At 40.3% G+C, this 16,451-nt stretch overlaps 1 protein-coding gene across 1 annotated transcript in view; it reads right to left on the bottom strand.

Moving 5' to 3' along the window:
• The window catches only part of MYO16 (myosin XVI), a 301,679-nt gene extending 296,263 nt beyond the window's left edge, over window positions 1–5,416 (bottom strand). The window contains exon 1 of the mRNA XM_059817431.1: window positions 5,167–5,416. Coding sequence (XP_059673414.1) covers window positions 5,167–5,392 — 226 coding nt within the window. The 5' untranslated portion in view covers window positions 5,393–5,416. The remainder of the gene's footprint in view (window positions 1–5,166) is intronic.
• Window positions 5,417–16,451: the final 11,035 nt, after the last annotated feature.

Raw genomic sequence — 16,451 nt, 5'->3', positions numbered from 1 at the left:
AAAAGCATATTACTTTAAAAAAGAGAAATTAGAGGAAGCTGCAGGGAGAAAGAGAAGGAGAATTTCCCTTCAATCTCCCTGGGTCAGACAGAAGATCAAATTTCAGTTAGGAACAATACAAAAAAAAAAAAAAAAAAAAAAAAGCCTCCAGTCAGAACAAAGATACAACATTTTGCCAGATTTTAACTTTGTGAGAAATCTAATGAGCATATATTTCATTTCTAAACTTGAGACAAAGCAGGTCATTGGTAAAAATTTCTAGAAGCCCATTCTAAAATGAATTTTAATGCCAACTAATGATCACACCTATTAGCATGCAGTATCAGAGATGCATTTTGTGCACAGTAGCAGCTGCTATAGTAATTTTGGAGAAGATATATTGCATTCTTCATGAATAACAAAGACAGTGAATTCTTAAGAGTGAAATTCCAATCAGACTCAGGTGTGAAATGTCTCTGCACTAGCCACATTATAAATTCATCTTTATATATATTCATGTTATCCAATTTATCTCACCTACCAAACCAGACTACTTCTCACCATTTCCAAATGTGTTGTCCAGTCTATATAGTTCATTTCATAAGAAATGAGCCCCTGGACTACACTTGGGAAGTTACTTCTAGACCATTCTACTGTTGTGTCCTCTTTCCACTTTTTATACTACACTTTTTGTATTCCCTTCATAGAACTGTAAAACATCCCTCTCTAGCTGTCTTTTACGCCTGTAGAATGGATGTTCTTTCTTGCTGAATTATTACCAGCTGCAGTCAGACTTGTTCAGTTGTGAGCATTGCTTTATCACTCTCACAGGTCTTCATCTCTTCCTTTTTAATCACTCACTATAATTCCTCCTGGTTTTGTTGCTCTTCCACGAGCTCTATGCAATGTATCCACATTTTCTACTTAATCAGTATGTAACTGACATAAATTGTTTATAACCAGATCCCAAACCAAGTAAAACGACTCCAGGATTCATCAACAAACAGGATTTTGCTTAACAGTCTCAGAGGAGGACAAGGCAGTCAGACAGACTTCAGAAGTGCTTCAATTTCAAGGACGAAGGAAGCACATAGTCGTGGGTAAAGCCTTTAAGAGCCAAAGATTTGCAAACGATTCCTAAATACATCTGAAAATTGAAGAAAATAGGCCCAGCTGCAGTTCTCTGTGGATGAATCTACTCTTTTATAATTCTATTGTTGTATACCCTCTTCCAAGGGTAAAACCGGAAGAAAACTGAATGAATCCCAGAATTTTAGCCTTGAGATTTTCAGTTTCATTTTACAAAAACCCCACACCCTGAAAGCCATGAAGCTTGAGGACTTATAAGCACTTTGAACCCAAGATCACAAAAACAGTACAAAAACATATACATTTCCATCACAAAATTGACTCCATCTATGTGTATCCAGTTATTTAATTTACAGCATCCAGGCTGTACAGTCCTCCTCTTGGATACCATACATCCTAAATGGAAGGATTGGGCTTGTTCACAGCCATGTGAGTTATATTATACCTTGAGTGGAATTCATCCCTTCAAAGCCATTGCACTTCAAGCTCACAAAATTAATTACCACAAGCGAAGGTGTCGCCTCATAGAAATTAGTCTACTAAAGCTATCTGAGTACTGAATATGTTGCAACACACCTTTACACTTGTTATTAAGTATCTCATTATAAACAAAATGTCTAGTTTGAAAATTAAATTATCTCTGAAAAAGTAAAGACATTGAAACTGCATTAAAATACGCTGCTGCCAATTATTGTTTAGTAAACAAACCCAAATTTTTGAAGATTTGCTGAGTTCTCTTGATTACTTTCAGCATTTATTCCAAAATACAGAATATTCCGATCAGTCAGAATCCCGTTTTTTCACAGGATAACAACTTATCTTCCTGTAGCAGAAGGGGTTTTATTCTAAATCATTAAATTATTACTAATTCATGTTAAGGTACTTCTCTGCTACTTACTTGCACTGAGCTACTTTTTAAAAAACGCTTGTTCAATGCCCAGCTTTTCCAAAGAGAAGCATTTTTTAAACACTTACTACTGAATTTGGTTCCCTATATTAAAACTGAGCATATTGGGGAATGCTGTTTATTACTGAGCACACTGTACTGCACAGTGTAAAAGCCAGATCCTGGAGACCGGGCATGGATTTACAGGAAGAAAGGAAGGCTGACAGGATGTTAAAACCTGTCTCCCACCTTTCTTTGCTTAACCTCTTTCTCAGTCCCCCAGGCCGTTTCACCAAAAGCAGGGAGCTGAAGAGATGGTGTGACATTTGAAGAGCCAGGAAATGTGTGCTCATTCTCATCTGCAGCCTTATATTGCAATCATTTCTGTCTTAGTGCTGTATATGGAATCGGATTATAGCAACGGAATTCAGGTAGCCTTGAGGACGGAGATGGAGACTCACTCTGGTAACTAGGATATGCATCCTGGTCAAGACAACACTACTGTACAAGGACTTTTCGAGTATACAATAAACTATTTAGTGTGTGTAATGGTGTGTAGGGATATATGATTTGTTGTAGAGAAGTATTTTGGAATTTAATCAAGACTTGTATACTAAGCTAACCTCAAGTGATTTTAATACCAAAGAATACACCCCTAGGAGGAGATTTTAAATGCAAATATAGGTCCACCTTAGTATAATGAGTTACATTAAAATTAAGACATGCGCAGATGAACTTTAGTATGAGGGACCAATCAGTTATTGTAATGTGATTCTTTCTTTGCCATTGTTTCATATAAAAGACCCTGTGTGTTTCTGAGAGATGTGCTGGCTGATGTTAAATGCCCAGCACCCCACTCTGCATGCAGACTGGCAATAAAGACAAATATCTCGACTCAGTGTATTGATCGGCGTTTTGCACACCGGGTGAAGAATCCTGATTTAGGGATAACGTTAGGACCCGGTGTAGGGGAGGGTTCAGATCTTTTTCACAACAGAGCTGTATTTACTCGAGCTGTACAGATAAAGTTGATGTGAAACTGCAGTGAGGTGGAGGATACTCCATGCAATTATCAGGATCCATCACAATTAGCTTACTGGCTATATATACCCACTAGTAAATAGCGATGTGTAATATGAACGATGAAAATTGAATGAATGACTGAAATATGAATAGACAAGAGAAACAGGTGATGTCAAAAGCCCAACTTCCCCAGCTATACCTGTTTCAGTGGGATTACTTTAGCCCATGTCTAGCCTGGCCTTACAGGTTGAAAACCCAGTTCTGTTCGGAAGCACTAGGTGTGCTTCCAGACCACATCTTCCAGTTCAGTTTTGTCTGCAAGGAATCTAGTTTGCATGCTCCATAAAACTAGACCAAACACAGTAAATGGATATGATATTTATTACAAAAGCATACGTTTAATTTGACCTGAAATCCTAATGTAGATATATTCACTGAAGAGTCACGGTTGGACGTTCCACTCCGCAACAACAGTAGGAGACCAGCTTTTATGTCTATGAGTTTAAATTTTTGGGGGTTTTTTTTGTTTTTATTGGCTCACATGATAGCAGTTCTTAATATGGCATTATTCAGCTCAAAGTGAACAGGGTCTGGGAACGTTTGGCTAAAATCACAACAGACAGGCACTTGCAGGTCCCCAAGCTGCTTAGAGACAACAATCACACTTTTCCGTAATCCTGTGAAAGGACCATAAGCATCAAATTCAGGATAGTGGTGGTAGTCTTACTGGGGTTGTCTACGGGCTATTTAAACTCCTTGCTTCTGGGGATCTATTTTATGTTTCAAGCACAGGACACCATCCCTGTTTTTTCCCCACCTTACTTTCCTCTCCCTGAGGTATCTTCCCTTTATGCTCATGCTAGTCAGCCTCAGCAGTTGCTGAACTTTCTGTTCTGATTCCAGTGCAGCACAAGGCCAAGTATGGGCAACACAAAAGACTGTTGATGCCCCATCACCACTCCAATGAGCAAGCTACATTTTTTCAGCACAAATGTCAAAAATAGCCTCAAGTATCTGACTTTTACAGAACGCTAAAAGTCATATCTAGTATTCTGCTTGGTTTTTAGAGAAAGTTGGGAGCTATGGGACATGGATGAAGAAGACCTTAACTTATAATCCCTGTATTTTTACACACTAGGAGAGTGGAATGAAAGCTTGGGAATTTTATTTGTAACTTAGTTATAAATGGTGCCCTGGGCACTCACTTGAAGAGAAGAGCTCTTTGATTAATTTTCTGTGTAGATCTAAATGTGTAAGACTATACCTCAATGATAAGCAATGACAGTTAGAGCAAGTGCCCGTTAAAATGAAGATTCAGGAGCGAGTAAAAAAACCATACCTAATCAAACTGATAAAAATTAGGAGAAACTTGTCAATTCGTCTGCATGATGTGACTCTGTTTCAGAGCCTCCCTTACTCAGAGAGTTTTGTGCTAATGCAATTACAAAGAGCTGCCATAAAATCTGTTTGCAAAGGGGTTGCTAAAAGCATTGCATCAGTTCTTTTTTTATATCCCTCCCACACAAAAGTGTGGTGATTCCTGGGGACTTCTAAAACTTGAGAGATCCTTACTGCAAGATTTGGTTCCGTTTTAGGGAGTAAATCACAAAATTCCTCAGATTACTATCGGCTGCACCAGGGATTCAAACAATTCAAACAGAACCCCTAAAATGTGGTTACGTATTTCAAAAGGACATAAACATAATTTCACAACCAGAAAGATGACCCACTATCTGGTGTGACTATGGGTCAACACTATCTCTTTGCTCTAGCCAGGCCAGTGTCACTAACAGCATTCATTACTCTAGATTCTGGCTAAAATTGAGAAACTAATTTTCAAAGTAACTTGTGATAAATTCTATGGCTCATGTAGGTATATAAGAGGCCACATGTAATGATGATCATAGTCCTTACTGGTTTTGAAATACATTCGTTTATACATATATTAACCTCAGAATAAATTCATTAGGTTTCTGAAGGTTTATTCACCATGCCTTATTCATTTCAGTAACAAGCTATAATATGTTGTATGCAATACATGCCTGTATATTCTATTATGACAGTCAAGTTATGATTACTATCATGTAAATTTGTATTTTTCCTAAAGATAGGTAAGCACAATAGGGAAGCTTTTTCGCTGAACTTTTAGCTATACAAAAAGAAAAGAGTAGTTCAACATTACTAAGTACCTTCTTTATCATCATGATGTATGATTGCATCCTGTATCATATCAGCAAGATTAAAACGAACTCGGTGATTCTTTCCATGTTTCAGTTTTTTCACATAGCCCTCCCGTTTCTGGAAAGCTTTTTCTCGTTCGTAATATGCCTTTATTTGGTCACAGCGCATCCGCTTCACCAGCCGCTGCCGCTGGCCGAGAGGGAGGGACTCCAGCAAGCACTGCTCAATTTCCATCTCATGAGACCGAAAAACATTACATAGCTGGAGACAGCCTGTAAGAAATTAAAGAGAAATACTTTTAGATCATGCAACAGTGTGTTTTCAAATGTGCCATGAAACCTCCACCAATTTTCTTGTTGTCCTTTCTAATCATGTGTAAGTCTATCATGTGAGTTCCTCCTACTCAACCAATGCTGACTATAGAGAGTATATATCATTAACATTTACTTTTTGGAAACAACACATAACTAATTCCATTAAATCACTGATGCATTTTTTAAAAGCTAACTCAGTTCATGTAAACAAATATTAATAGAAAGAGGTCTAAAAGTTCAAATGTGAGATGGGCAAAATATCTAAATAATTCAATATAATTCAAGTGGCTCTCATTTGCTTACAAGCAAGAGACTATTATGCAGAGAAATGCCAGTCTGATGTCTGTGCTTCCTTTTTATTCATTTTCATCTTGCTTTACGTTAGCACATTCCTGTTATTCAGTGAGAAGAAAAATCATCATATCATAATTATAATGAGTTCATTAGCATGCAGTGGGTACTCAGGCAACTATCTATTAAAAACATCAAAGTAATTTCAGATTCCTAACTATGTGTATGGCTTTTTTTTTTTTTTTCATTGTATAGAGCCACCCAAATGGAATCTTCTAATGAAACTGTCAGGTACTGAAATCTTTGTGTGGAAACTGATCACAAATGTGTCTTCAATTCGGTTAATCCTAACATTACCTACATTACCTAATCCTAGCATTACCTTTAAGTCAGATTCCTCTTTTGTTGTTACTGTTAAATCTGGTATTTTTACTGACATTGAAATAACAGTGATGTTCTTTTCCAGTACGTTCTCTTTTCCACTGAGAGCGAAGATTGTAAGAGACTACTTGCTGCTAGTTGCTTTTCAGGAGACCGTTCTGTTACAAAAGCAGACTAGTGGATTGTCAGATAATTTTATTGTCTGAGTCCTTGAATGTGACCCCACATCTTCCAAATCAACAATGTACCCACTAACCTACCCTAAGACCATTTGATGCGGTGGCTGGAGACCATCCAATCACTTCTGATTCTCATGTTCTACTTTATATACATACTTAAATTTTCTTCATATGGAAGCTAGATGCCCAAATTTGTAATTTCTAAGGACTGTCAGCAGCCCAGATGAGAGAGGTTTTCTCTCCTTAGTTTGACGGAAGAGCTCTTGAAGGGGATGTAGACTCAAGTCACCTTGGGCAGTTAAGAAATACCAAAATCAAGCATTACTATGCAACTTTCATTAGGCCTGCTTTTGTCTACCATTTTGCTAAATCTGTAATTACATCATCAAAAGACCCCTACCTCATTCAGGGCATTAGCTGAGTAGGGCTGACTAAATGACCACTTTGTTTTCTCCTTGTTGCTTGACATATGTCTCATCTACTGAATACCATTCAAACTCCACTCTGAAGGCATAATTAATAATTTCCTGACAGGCTTTAGTAAAGCTCACATCATCATAGCATATAAATGCTTCACAAATATTTATTTACTTTCATTTGAAAAAGAGGGATCAAGGAGCATTCTTATCTACATTCTCTACTGAAGAACTGAAAGACAATTATTTTCTTTTAAACTCACTAATTTTGGGTGTCCAATCCAAGAATTCTATATTCTTATCTTGACTTTTTTTTTTGCTTTAAAGGCATAGTATTCTATAAACTATTATGTATCATAATACAGTAGTAAAATACAATCATAGTGATAGTCCTCAGTCTGCATGTCAATCATTCTATAAGCTATACTACATTATATATTTATTTGTTATATTATTTTATATTATATATTCTATTCTATTATATATTCTATTCTATATTATATGTACTCACTATGAATTAGAACCCAAGGTCTCAAACCAGACTTCCCAAAATTGAGGAGCATATATTTATGCAAAAAGTGCTCAGAGTGTCTTGTTGAGAAACTCCATGTCACAAGCAGACACAGAATACAATTCTACAGGTCAAGTTCAGTCAGCTTATTTTAACATAGGCTACCCTTTCCCTCTCTGTAATTTCTATTCCTTTCTTAGCATGCCCTTCTAGTTAAAAGAAAATAAGTTGTCAAACTAAAAAATTGGGAACAAGTATTGGCTTGCATTAAGCCAAAACACAAACCCTTTATTTTTGCATGTCAAAAGCCAACAGCTCCTTCTATATAAAACAAAATTTTCCATTTGACCTTAAATGATAGGTTTCATTTCTGAGCACATGCCGGAAAAGACAAGGAAATGAAAGGGTAGCTCTGTAAAGCTGCAGAAGATGTAACTTCATTCCCTGCTTCAGTCCCACTGTTCAGAGCATTCAATCAAATAGGAGATCTGCACTCAGACCATCCTTAGCCCAAGGCAGTTTGCAACTGCATCTCCTTTCTGTCATGATAGGACAGGGGAATGAGCAAACTTCAAATCTTCCCTATTAGAATTGTTCTGCTTTGTATATAATATTTCAATGCCTATGCCTTAAACCTGCACAGTATTTTTGGCTTGTAAGACTTTAAGCTTATTCCCTAACACTTCTAAATCTGGGTATAGTGCCTGCCAGCCAGGCTCCCAGCCTCAGAGGGAAAACCAGCTTGCTGTGGCTGTGTTAAACCTTGTTTGACAATGCAGGTAAAAGTCCAGCTGTACAAGAGTTTTACCTCTGCTCTGTTCCTTCCTTCTCTTTTATGAAGGGAAGAAGTAGCCATGCACTTGGGCTCTAACAGGCTACAGCTGAAGTTGCTGTCTATATCTGGAAAACTCAACTGAGGGTGAGAATTGTTGCTGTTGTTCTAGTCTTAGCTGTAAATCAATGTTGTTTGCTGACTTTATCTTTGCTTTTCCTTAGCTTAGCTCATGTGCAGCCTCTGCTCGTAGGAGGAACTGATCGTGTTTGCTGCCACATCACAACTGAGACTGGTGCAAGCTGTAGGACACCTTTGTTGTCACAGCAGTTTGCTCCTCCAGGGTGAGAAATCAAACAAATTACCTTAATGTCTTGGTCAAATAGAACACAGCAAACGTGAGCTCATACAGCCAGATTCCAGTTTCAGGAAGGATGTGGCCGTCTTAGTGTCCTCTGCCTCTCCACTGGAATGACTTTTGGCCTGTGTGAGTGCCCATTCCATGAAGAACAGTGCTTGACTGCCACAACTGGCCTCACATAGTGGTTTCCAGTGCACGGCCAGAGTCAAACAATTCAGTCAGATTGAGAAGATGACTCTTAATCCACTTGGACACTGGTCTCAGCTGAGAAGTAATGAGTTGCAGATGGGATTTTTTCTCTCAGCACATCTGGAACCTGATACATGAGATCAGTATCTGACTGTGGCTATAATATCTGCAGGTCAGCAGCCTCGTTAGGGTAAGCTTGGATTAAACAACATAGTATAGATGCAGACAAGGCAAACTCTTTGAATTGATCTTTCAGATGCTCATCTTTAAGGCGTGCAATGTTCAGTCCCAGTTTTAGAACCAAGCAGATCCCTGCTATGACCATGGCAGCCTAGTGATCATGGGGAACCATCGATGGCATGAGAAGCAGAGCTTCCTGGCTATCACCCGAAGAGAGCTGGAGTCAAACCCAAAAGGGTTATACACATGCTTCTGGAGGAAATTCTGGGGATCACTTAGTGCCACTTTGAGCAGAGAGTTAATCACCAACATTGGATCAGGTAACCGTGTCTTGTCTAGCAGAGTCTTGAAAACCTCCATCAATGCAGAACCTCTAAGTTCTCTGGGTAAACTGTTCCAGTGCTGCACTGCCTTACATCAAAAATGCCTTGGGTTTTTTTTTTTTTTGTGACCATTACTCCTTGTTACTACCATCACTACTGAGAAGAGTTCAGCTTTGTAATTTCTGTAATTATCCTGGTAGCCTTCTGCTGTTCTCACTCCACTTCCTCAATGTCCATCTTACACTGAGGGGATCAAGACTACACACATACTTGCAGGTACAGCTTCACTAGCCCCAAGCAGAAGCGGACAACGACTTCCCTCGGTCTGCTGACCATACTCCTCATGATATAACCCATTCTGTGGTTTGCCTTATTTACAACCAACACGCAGGGCTGGCTCCCATTCAATTTTGTGTCAGTTGTAACCCCTGCATTCTCTTCAGCAGGGCTGCAGCTCAAGTCAGTCAGTTCCCAGCCTGTACCAATGCATAGGGTTCGTCTGTCTCAGGCATGAAAATATGCACTTCCCTTGTTGAACTGTCCAAAGTTTCTGTTGGTCCAATACTCAGGATTAAGCTCTACCATTTAAAGTAAGCCAACCACTCTGTCCTAAGTTAGCATTGACAACAGCAGCAACAGCTTCAGCTCTAAAGAAAACCTCCAGCAAAAAATAGCTGCTAAAATCTACAACTTTATTAGGCAGATGTAAACTGTTACTGTTTAGAGACTGACAAGTCAGCTATAGCCAAGCTCAAAAGAGAAGTTATTAGAGCTTCCTAAAGGGTAACCTGTGCAGCAGGTTGTCCATCCTTTTCCGTCACACAAACCATCACACTGAACTTGTACAAGAACCTTGTATGGGATGCATTCAAATAGCAGAAGATATATGGAAAACATGACCTCAACCAGAGCTGATTTTGAGTACGCTAGTCAGAAGGCAGTGTGGTAACATGAGGAAAGGTTTGTGGGTAGGGAGAAAGGCTGCCTTCTGAATCAATTTGGATAAGAGTTTATATCTCATTACATAAGCTATCATATTTAAAGATTATTTCATGTGCTTCTTGCCTCAGTGTATGACAAATTACAGTTATGTACAGGGATTTGATAAGGTCACTGTGACTGTCATGGTATATTGCACTGGATAACTCATTAGCAGTATCTCCATCAAAACAGTGAAAGAGCTTACCAGGGTTTTATTTATTTAATGAGACGCCCTGGACCGAAACAACTAGAATAAACACGATTGTTGTTATGTATCTGGTTTTAAGGTCTGTATCTTCTGTATAAGCACACAATATAAAAACCTTTATGAAACACTGAAATATGAAAACCAGAGATCCTTGTATCATATCACATTGGTTATTAACTAGCACAGGACAAAGGAAGTCACTACCACTGTAATTTACAGGAAAAACCACAGCGTTTCAAGGATGCTTGCTAGTGTAGAGCTGCTTCACAGACTGGGTCCACCCTGAAGCACTAGTAAGAGAAGAATCATTGCTACAAAACCACCTGTTCATAAAATTGTAGCAATTTACTCAGAATCACAGAATCACAGGAAAAAAAAAAAAAAAAAAAACACCACACATCAAAAACCAACCCACCCAACACCACACAGCACCATGCCCATCAAGCCACATCCCACAATGCCACATCCACACGCTCCTTGAACACCTCCAGGGAGGGTGACTCTACCACCTCCCTGGGCAGCCTATTCCAATGTTTCACTACTCTCTCAGTAAAGAACTTTTTCCTAATATCCAGCCTGAACCTCCCCTGGCGCAACTTGAGGCCATTTCCTCTAGTCCTGTCACTAGTCACTTGGGAGAAGAGACCAACACCCACCTCTCTGCAACCCCCTTTCAGGTAGTTGTAGAGAGCGATAAGGTCTCCCCTCAGCCTCCTCTTCTCCAGGCTAAACAACCCCAGCTCCCTCAGCCGCTCCTCATAAGACTTGTGTTCCAGACCCCTCACCAGCTTCGTCGCCCTTCTCTGGACACGCTCCAGAACCTCAACGTCTTTCTCGTAGTGAGGGGCCCAAAACTGAACACAGTATTTGAGGCGCGGCCTCACCAGAGCCAAGTACAGAGGCACGATCACCTCCCTGCTCCTGCTGGCCACACCATTTCTGATACAGGCCAGGATGCTGTTGGCCTTCTTGGCCACCTGGGCACACTGCTGGCTCATATTCAGCCGGCTGTCAATCAACACCCCCAGGTCCTTTTCTGCGGGGGAGATTTCCAGCCACTCGTCCCCAAGCCTGTAGCGTTGTCTGGGGTTGTTGTGGCCGAAGTGTAGAACCCGGCACTTGGCCTTATTGAACATCATCCGGTTGGCCTCAGCCCATCGATCCAGCCTGTCCAGATCCCTCTGCAGAGCCTTCCTACCCTCAAGCAGATCAACACTCCCGCCCAACTTGGTGTCATCTGCAAACTTGCTGAGGGAGCACTCTATCCCCTCATCCAGATCATCAATAAAGACATTAAACAAGACCGGCCCCAAAACTGAGCCCTGGGGGACTCCGCTTGTGACCGGCCACCAACTGGATTTCACCCCATTCACCACAACTCTCTGGGCTCGGCCATCCAGCCAGTTTTTTACCCAGCGAAGAGTGTACCTGTCTAAACCACGAGTCGCCAGCTTCTCTAGTAGAATACTGTGGGAGACAGTGTCGAAGGCTTTACTAAAGTCCAGGTAGACAACATCCACAGCCTTCCCCTCATCCACCAGGCGGGTCACCTGGTCATAGAAAGAGATCAGGTTGGTCAAGCAGGACCTGCCTTTCATGAACCCGTGCTGGCTGGGCCTGATCCCTTGGTTGTCCTGCACGTGTCCTGTGAGCGCCCTCAAGATGAGCCTCTCCATAACCTTCCCCGGCACCGAGGTCAGGCTGACAGGCCTGTAGTTCCCCGGATCCTCCTTCCGGCCCTTCTTGTAGATGGGTGTCACGTTGGCAAGCCTCCAGTCATCCGGGACCTCCCCCGTTGACCAGGACTGTTGATAAATGATGGAGAGCGGCTTGGCAAGCTCCTCCACCAGCTCCCTCAGCACCCTTGGGTGGATGCCATCAGGCCCCATAGACTTATGAGTGTCCAGGTGGCATAGCAGGTCGTTAACTGCTTCCTCCGGGATCATGGGGAGCCTATTTTGCTCTCCATCCCTGTCATCCAGCTCAGGGAGATGAATACCCTGAGGATACCTGGTGTGGCTGTTAAAGACTGAGGCAAAGAAGGCATTAAGTACCTCAGCCTTTTCCTCATCCTTCGTGACAATGTTCCCCGCCGCATCCAGTAGAGGATGGAGATCCTCCTTGGCTCTCTTTTTGTTGTTAATGTATTTATAGAAGCTTTTTTTGTTGTCCCTCACGACCGTGGCCAGGTTGAGCTCTAGCTGGGCTTTCGCCTTCCTAATTCCCTCTCTGCATGACCTAACGAGGTCCTTGTATTCTTCTTCACTTGCCTGCCCCTTCTTCCAGAGGTGGTAAGTTCTCTTTTTTTCCCCGAGCCTCAGCATAAGCTCCTTGTTCAGCCAGGCCGGTCATCTTCCCCGCCGGCTCTTCTTACGGCACATGGGGACTGTCTACTCATAATAGGACAGAGTGCCAATTGCATTACAACACAAATTATGAGCTTGATCCTGCCTATATGACCAAAAGATTTCTGAGTAAAGAGGAACTGCTTGCTTTGAATTGTCACTGGTTCTCACTGTGAAGGTGAGAGAAGGAATATTTTGTAACACTACAAGCACCAGCTCCTGAGCAACATGAAGAGCTTGGGAGGGGTGACGGGACATAAACATAATGCTACAGGCATTTTCTTCCATCTCCTGCAAGTGATTTGAGCCCAAGTAACTTTATGGTATGTAGGAACATTTTTGTCATACTGCTTTTCAGAAACCTTATTGATACAGCATTCCTTTATATCTCCGTTTCTTACAGCTTTATGTCACTTAAGTCACTTGCTGTGGCATTTAAATTGGGAGTCTAGTCATCCTAAAATCATCCTAAAACAACGGTAATTCACATTGCCTGGGGGTGATTATGTTCTTATCTATCTAATCTGGATCACATGTCAAGAGGCATTTCCAAAATGTGAAGCTGAATGCCTACATGCAAGTTCACAGAGGCACTACAAAAAAGTTTGCCACTGTGCTCATACGTATTGTATGTTGACTTCCATGTGGCATACATATTTGCTATTGTGATTCAGATATGTAAGTATTCCTGGACCCTGGGAATAGCGTGTTTTGTGAAGTATGGCAAGTTAAAAAACTTGTCTCTTCATTAAAGGCACACACACATGCAAACTGCTGACAGTGCTTAATGCAGCAAGCATCTCAAATAAGGTGACAGAGAATTATCGTGCATAATACTTAAAACCACAAATTTGCAAACACTAAGACACATGCTTACCTTTATTTGTGTAAACATTCATGTTGATTTTCATGATATTTTAAACAATGAATAATTAGGCTTCTGGGTGTTTGAAGGACTATGGTCTTTACAGCATAGAAACAAAATGTAGAAGGCTTAAATTACCTGGAAAAATGGCAGTCTGAGGTTCTAAGAATGTATCTACTTGAGACTGCTACCTAAACAATATTCTTTAAGTGTGTTGCTCTCATTAAAGGAAAAAGGGTAAAAAACCCTCTGAAACATACACTGTGTTTAGCTTGGGTCCTCTGACATTTCAGCTCCAATCTTGATTTGTTCTTGCTAAAGATGTGGTATCAGCCCCTCTTCATAACTACAATTAAACACCTATATTCTAATTTAGATAGCTGAAATTGTCCTGAAATTCAGAAAGATAAAATATTTGAAAATTTCAACAACTACAGCGAACTGTTAAATAGATTAGCATTCATTAAATAACAAAAAAAACACCCCCTATTTTTTATAAATACTGTCCTGTTACATGACACTTTTAAAGCTGGCTAGCTAAATACATTCGCAGTAATAACAAAGATCTGTGGGAAAAGCATGCAGTGAGCAGCAAGTGCTTTGGCACTTACAGACCCAGATACATGGATGGTGTAAACCAGTGCAGTTTCATCCAGTTCAAAAAGCTGCATTAAGCTACACCTCATGTTTGATAACACAAATCAGACCAGAAACTAGAGCACTGACCCTTTCAGTAACGCACTTTGCTGTTATACATAATTACTTTACTATACATGATGATCTTCTGCTACCAACAATGCATATTATTCAAATTTATTATATTAAATTAGAAATAATAATTTATTAGTATTTATGCAGCTGAACTGAATTCCGTATAAAATCAGTGATACAAATACAATAGCCTAACCGAAGTTACCGTGTCTGGACCACAGATCAATGCATTTTTTAGAGGTGCCTTCTTCAGAAATCAAAAGTTATTATGTATTATCTACTGATCTTCCAGTTTCAAAAAGAAATACTTCTTACCCACAGAAGGGGCTAGATTAGTTTAAATCCATCTCAAATTGCAATGTTAAGGTCAGTATCAAAATACTTGGATTTGAAAATCCTTTGTTCGGCACAGGGAAAATTACTTACCATTTGAACAGCCCTTCCATTACGTTTATTAAGCTGTAACTGAAGCGCGGTGCTTGTAACCACTCAGCCTGATTTTAACGGCTAAAGCGTTTTCATCAGGTCAGCAGAGCTCTGCTCACTGTAGTGATGGGCTTATTCCTTTTCTTTTTTCTTGGTTCCCCCCCCACCCCCCGAGCAGATAATCATGAGGGAGCAGTATAAATGTAAACTATTTACCTTGTAAAGAATGTAAAGAATTCAATTAATGCCAAGTCTTCTGAGAATAAATTACATTGCAGTGAAGGAGCTGATGTGCTTCTCCTGTTCTTGGCTCCACAGAGCTTCTTTTGGGTGCAATTACAAAGTCAGGGCTCTTAAATGACATGATATACAAAACTTCCTCCTTTTCTGCTTAACACCCAACTCTGTCTTTGCTGAAGAGCAATCCTGAGCACATTCAGGCAACCATCCTCTTATAAAGCCCTACTCCTGTATGCTGCTGTTCAAGAGCCTTTCGATGTGACTAGACTGGTAAGCAGGAACGGCAATCAATTTCCAGCTTGATACCAAGGAAAAGTTACTTATCAGACACTATTAATCAACTCTACAGGCTTTCTAATAGACTCTATTATCTACCTATCAGCAATTCAGTGAAGTTACAGCGACATTCTCTAAAAATTTATTATATTTAAATCAAAGAATCAACCAGTTTGGGATCTTGCCTTTGTAGAGATAGAAGAGAGCCTGAATAATAACGAATCAAATATAACAGAGGGCTCTGCACTGTCATTTGTGATTTATGTCATGTAGCAGTCTGTAACATATGGATATTTTATATTCTAGGTTAAAGTCATTAACTGTGCGCCAGCCTATTCAATAAAAGCAGCCAAACTGCCTGCCTGTGCGTTGGCCTTCAATACAATAAAACACAGGTTTCAAACACATACTTAAGGGGTTCTTTCCATTTTTTAGGAAAAAATATCATTATTATTTTCTTTTGCCTGTCTTGAAGCACAGGGAACTCACAGGTCTGAACGGTCTGAGAGGAACTATGTATATCCCAGAGCAGTAGTCCTCATCTGTGGATCACATCCAGAAACTACATGAATGCCAGCAAAATGAACAGACATGATGTTTCTTTTGGAAAAGCTGCTGTCTCCATATCCTCTCTACTGCTGTCATCCCTCTATAGTCCCTTGGAGGATGAGACAAAGTTTGGATTCCCACAAACCACACCATACCTCAAGTAGTTCTCCTGCAAACATCAGAACCTTTTTTAAGACAAACTAATACACCATTGTCTGCTCTGGAGCATTGGAGTTTCCAACTGAAAAGACTGCATAGTCTCAGAGATGAGTAAAACACATTAACCCATTCATCTCTTTTCATACAATATCCCAGATGATTGAGCTTTTAGGAGATGAAAGTCTGTCCTCAACCTGGATTCAGGGCTGTATTGTAGCATCTCCAAATAATGACTGTCCAGACAATAGGCTGAAACACTACCTACAGCTCTTTTGGACTTTAAGGAAGGCTTTTGAGCAATTGGTCCATGAAACTTGGGATCCAGTATCCCCTTACCAAAAAGAAAAAAAAAATATTGATTTTGTATTCCTCTATTCTAGTACATAAAAGAAGAGCATGAAGCAACCTATGGCTTGCCAGTTAAGTGTTATCTACTGGCTCATGTTCACATGGTGAAGGTTCATGCAGAACTCATGAAACATACCTAGACTGCATAGCACATGGTTCTGATTCTCCTGTGATTATCATGCTGTGCTGTTGTCCTGTAAGACATAATTATCTTTTTTTGTGGCTTCTAAATTTCACAGTGTCTAAAGTGGAGACTGCACCGCCACAC

The sequence above is a fragment of the Gavia stellata genome, chromosome 1 (assembly GCF_030936135.1).
Source record: "Gavia stellata isolate bGavSte3 chromosome 1, bGavSte3.hap2, whole genome shotgun sequence".
Taxonomy (NCBI): Eukaryota; Metazoa; Chordata; class Aves; order Gaviiformes; family Gaviidae; genus Gavia; species Gavia stellata.
This window is presented reverse-complemented; position numbering and strand designations above follow the sequence as displayed.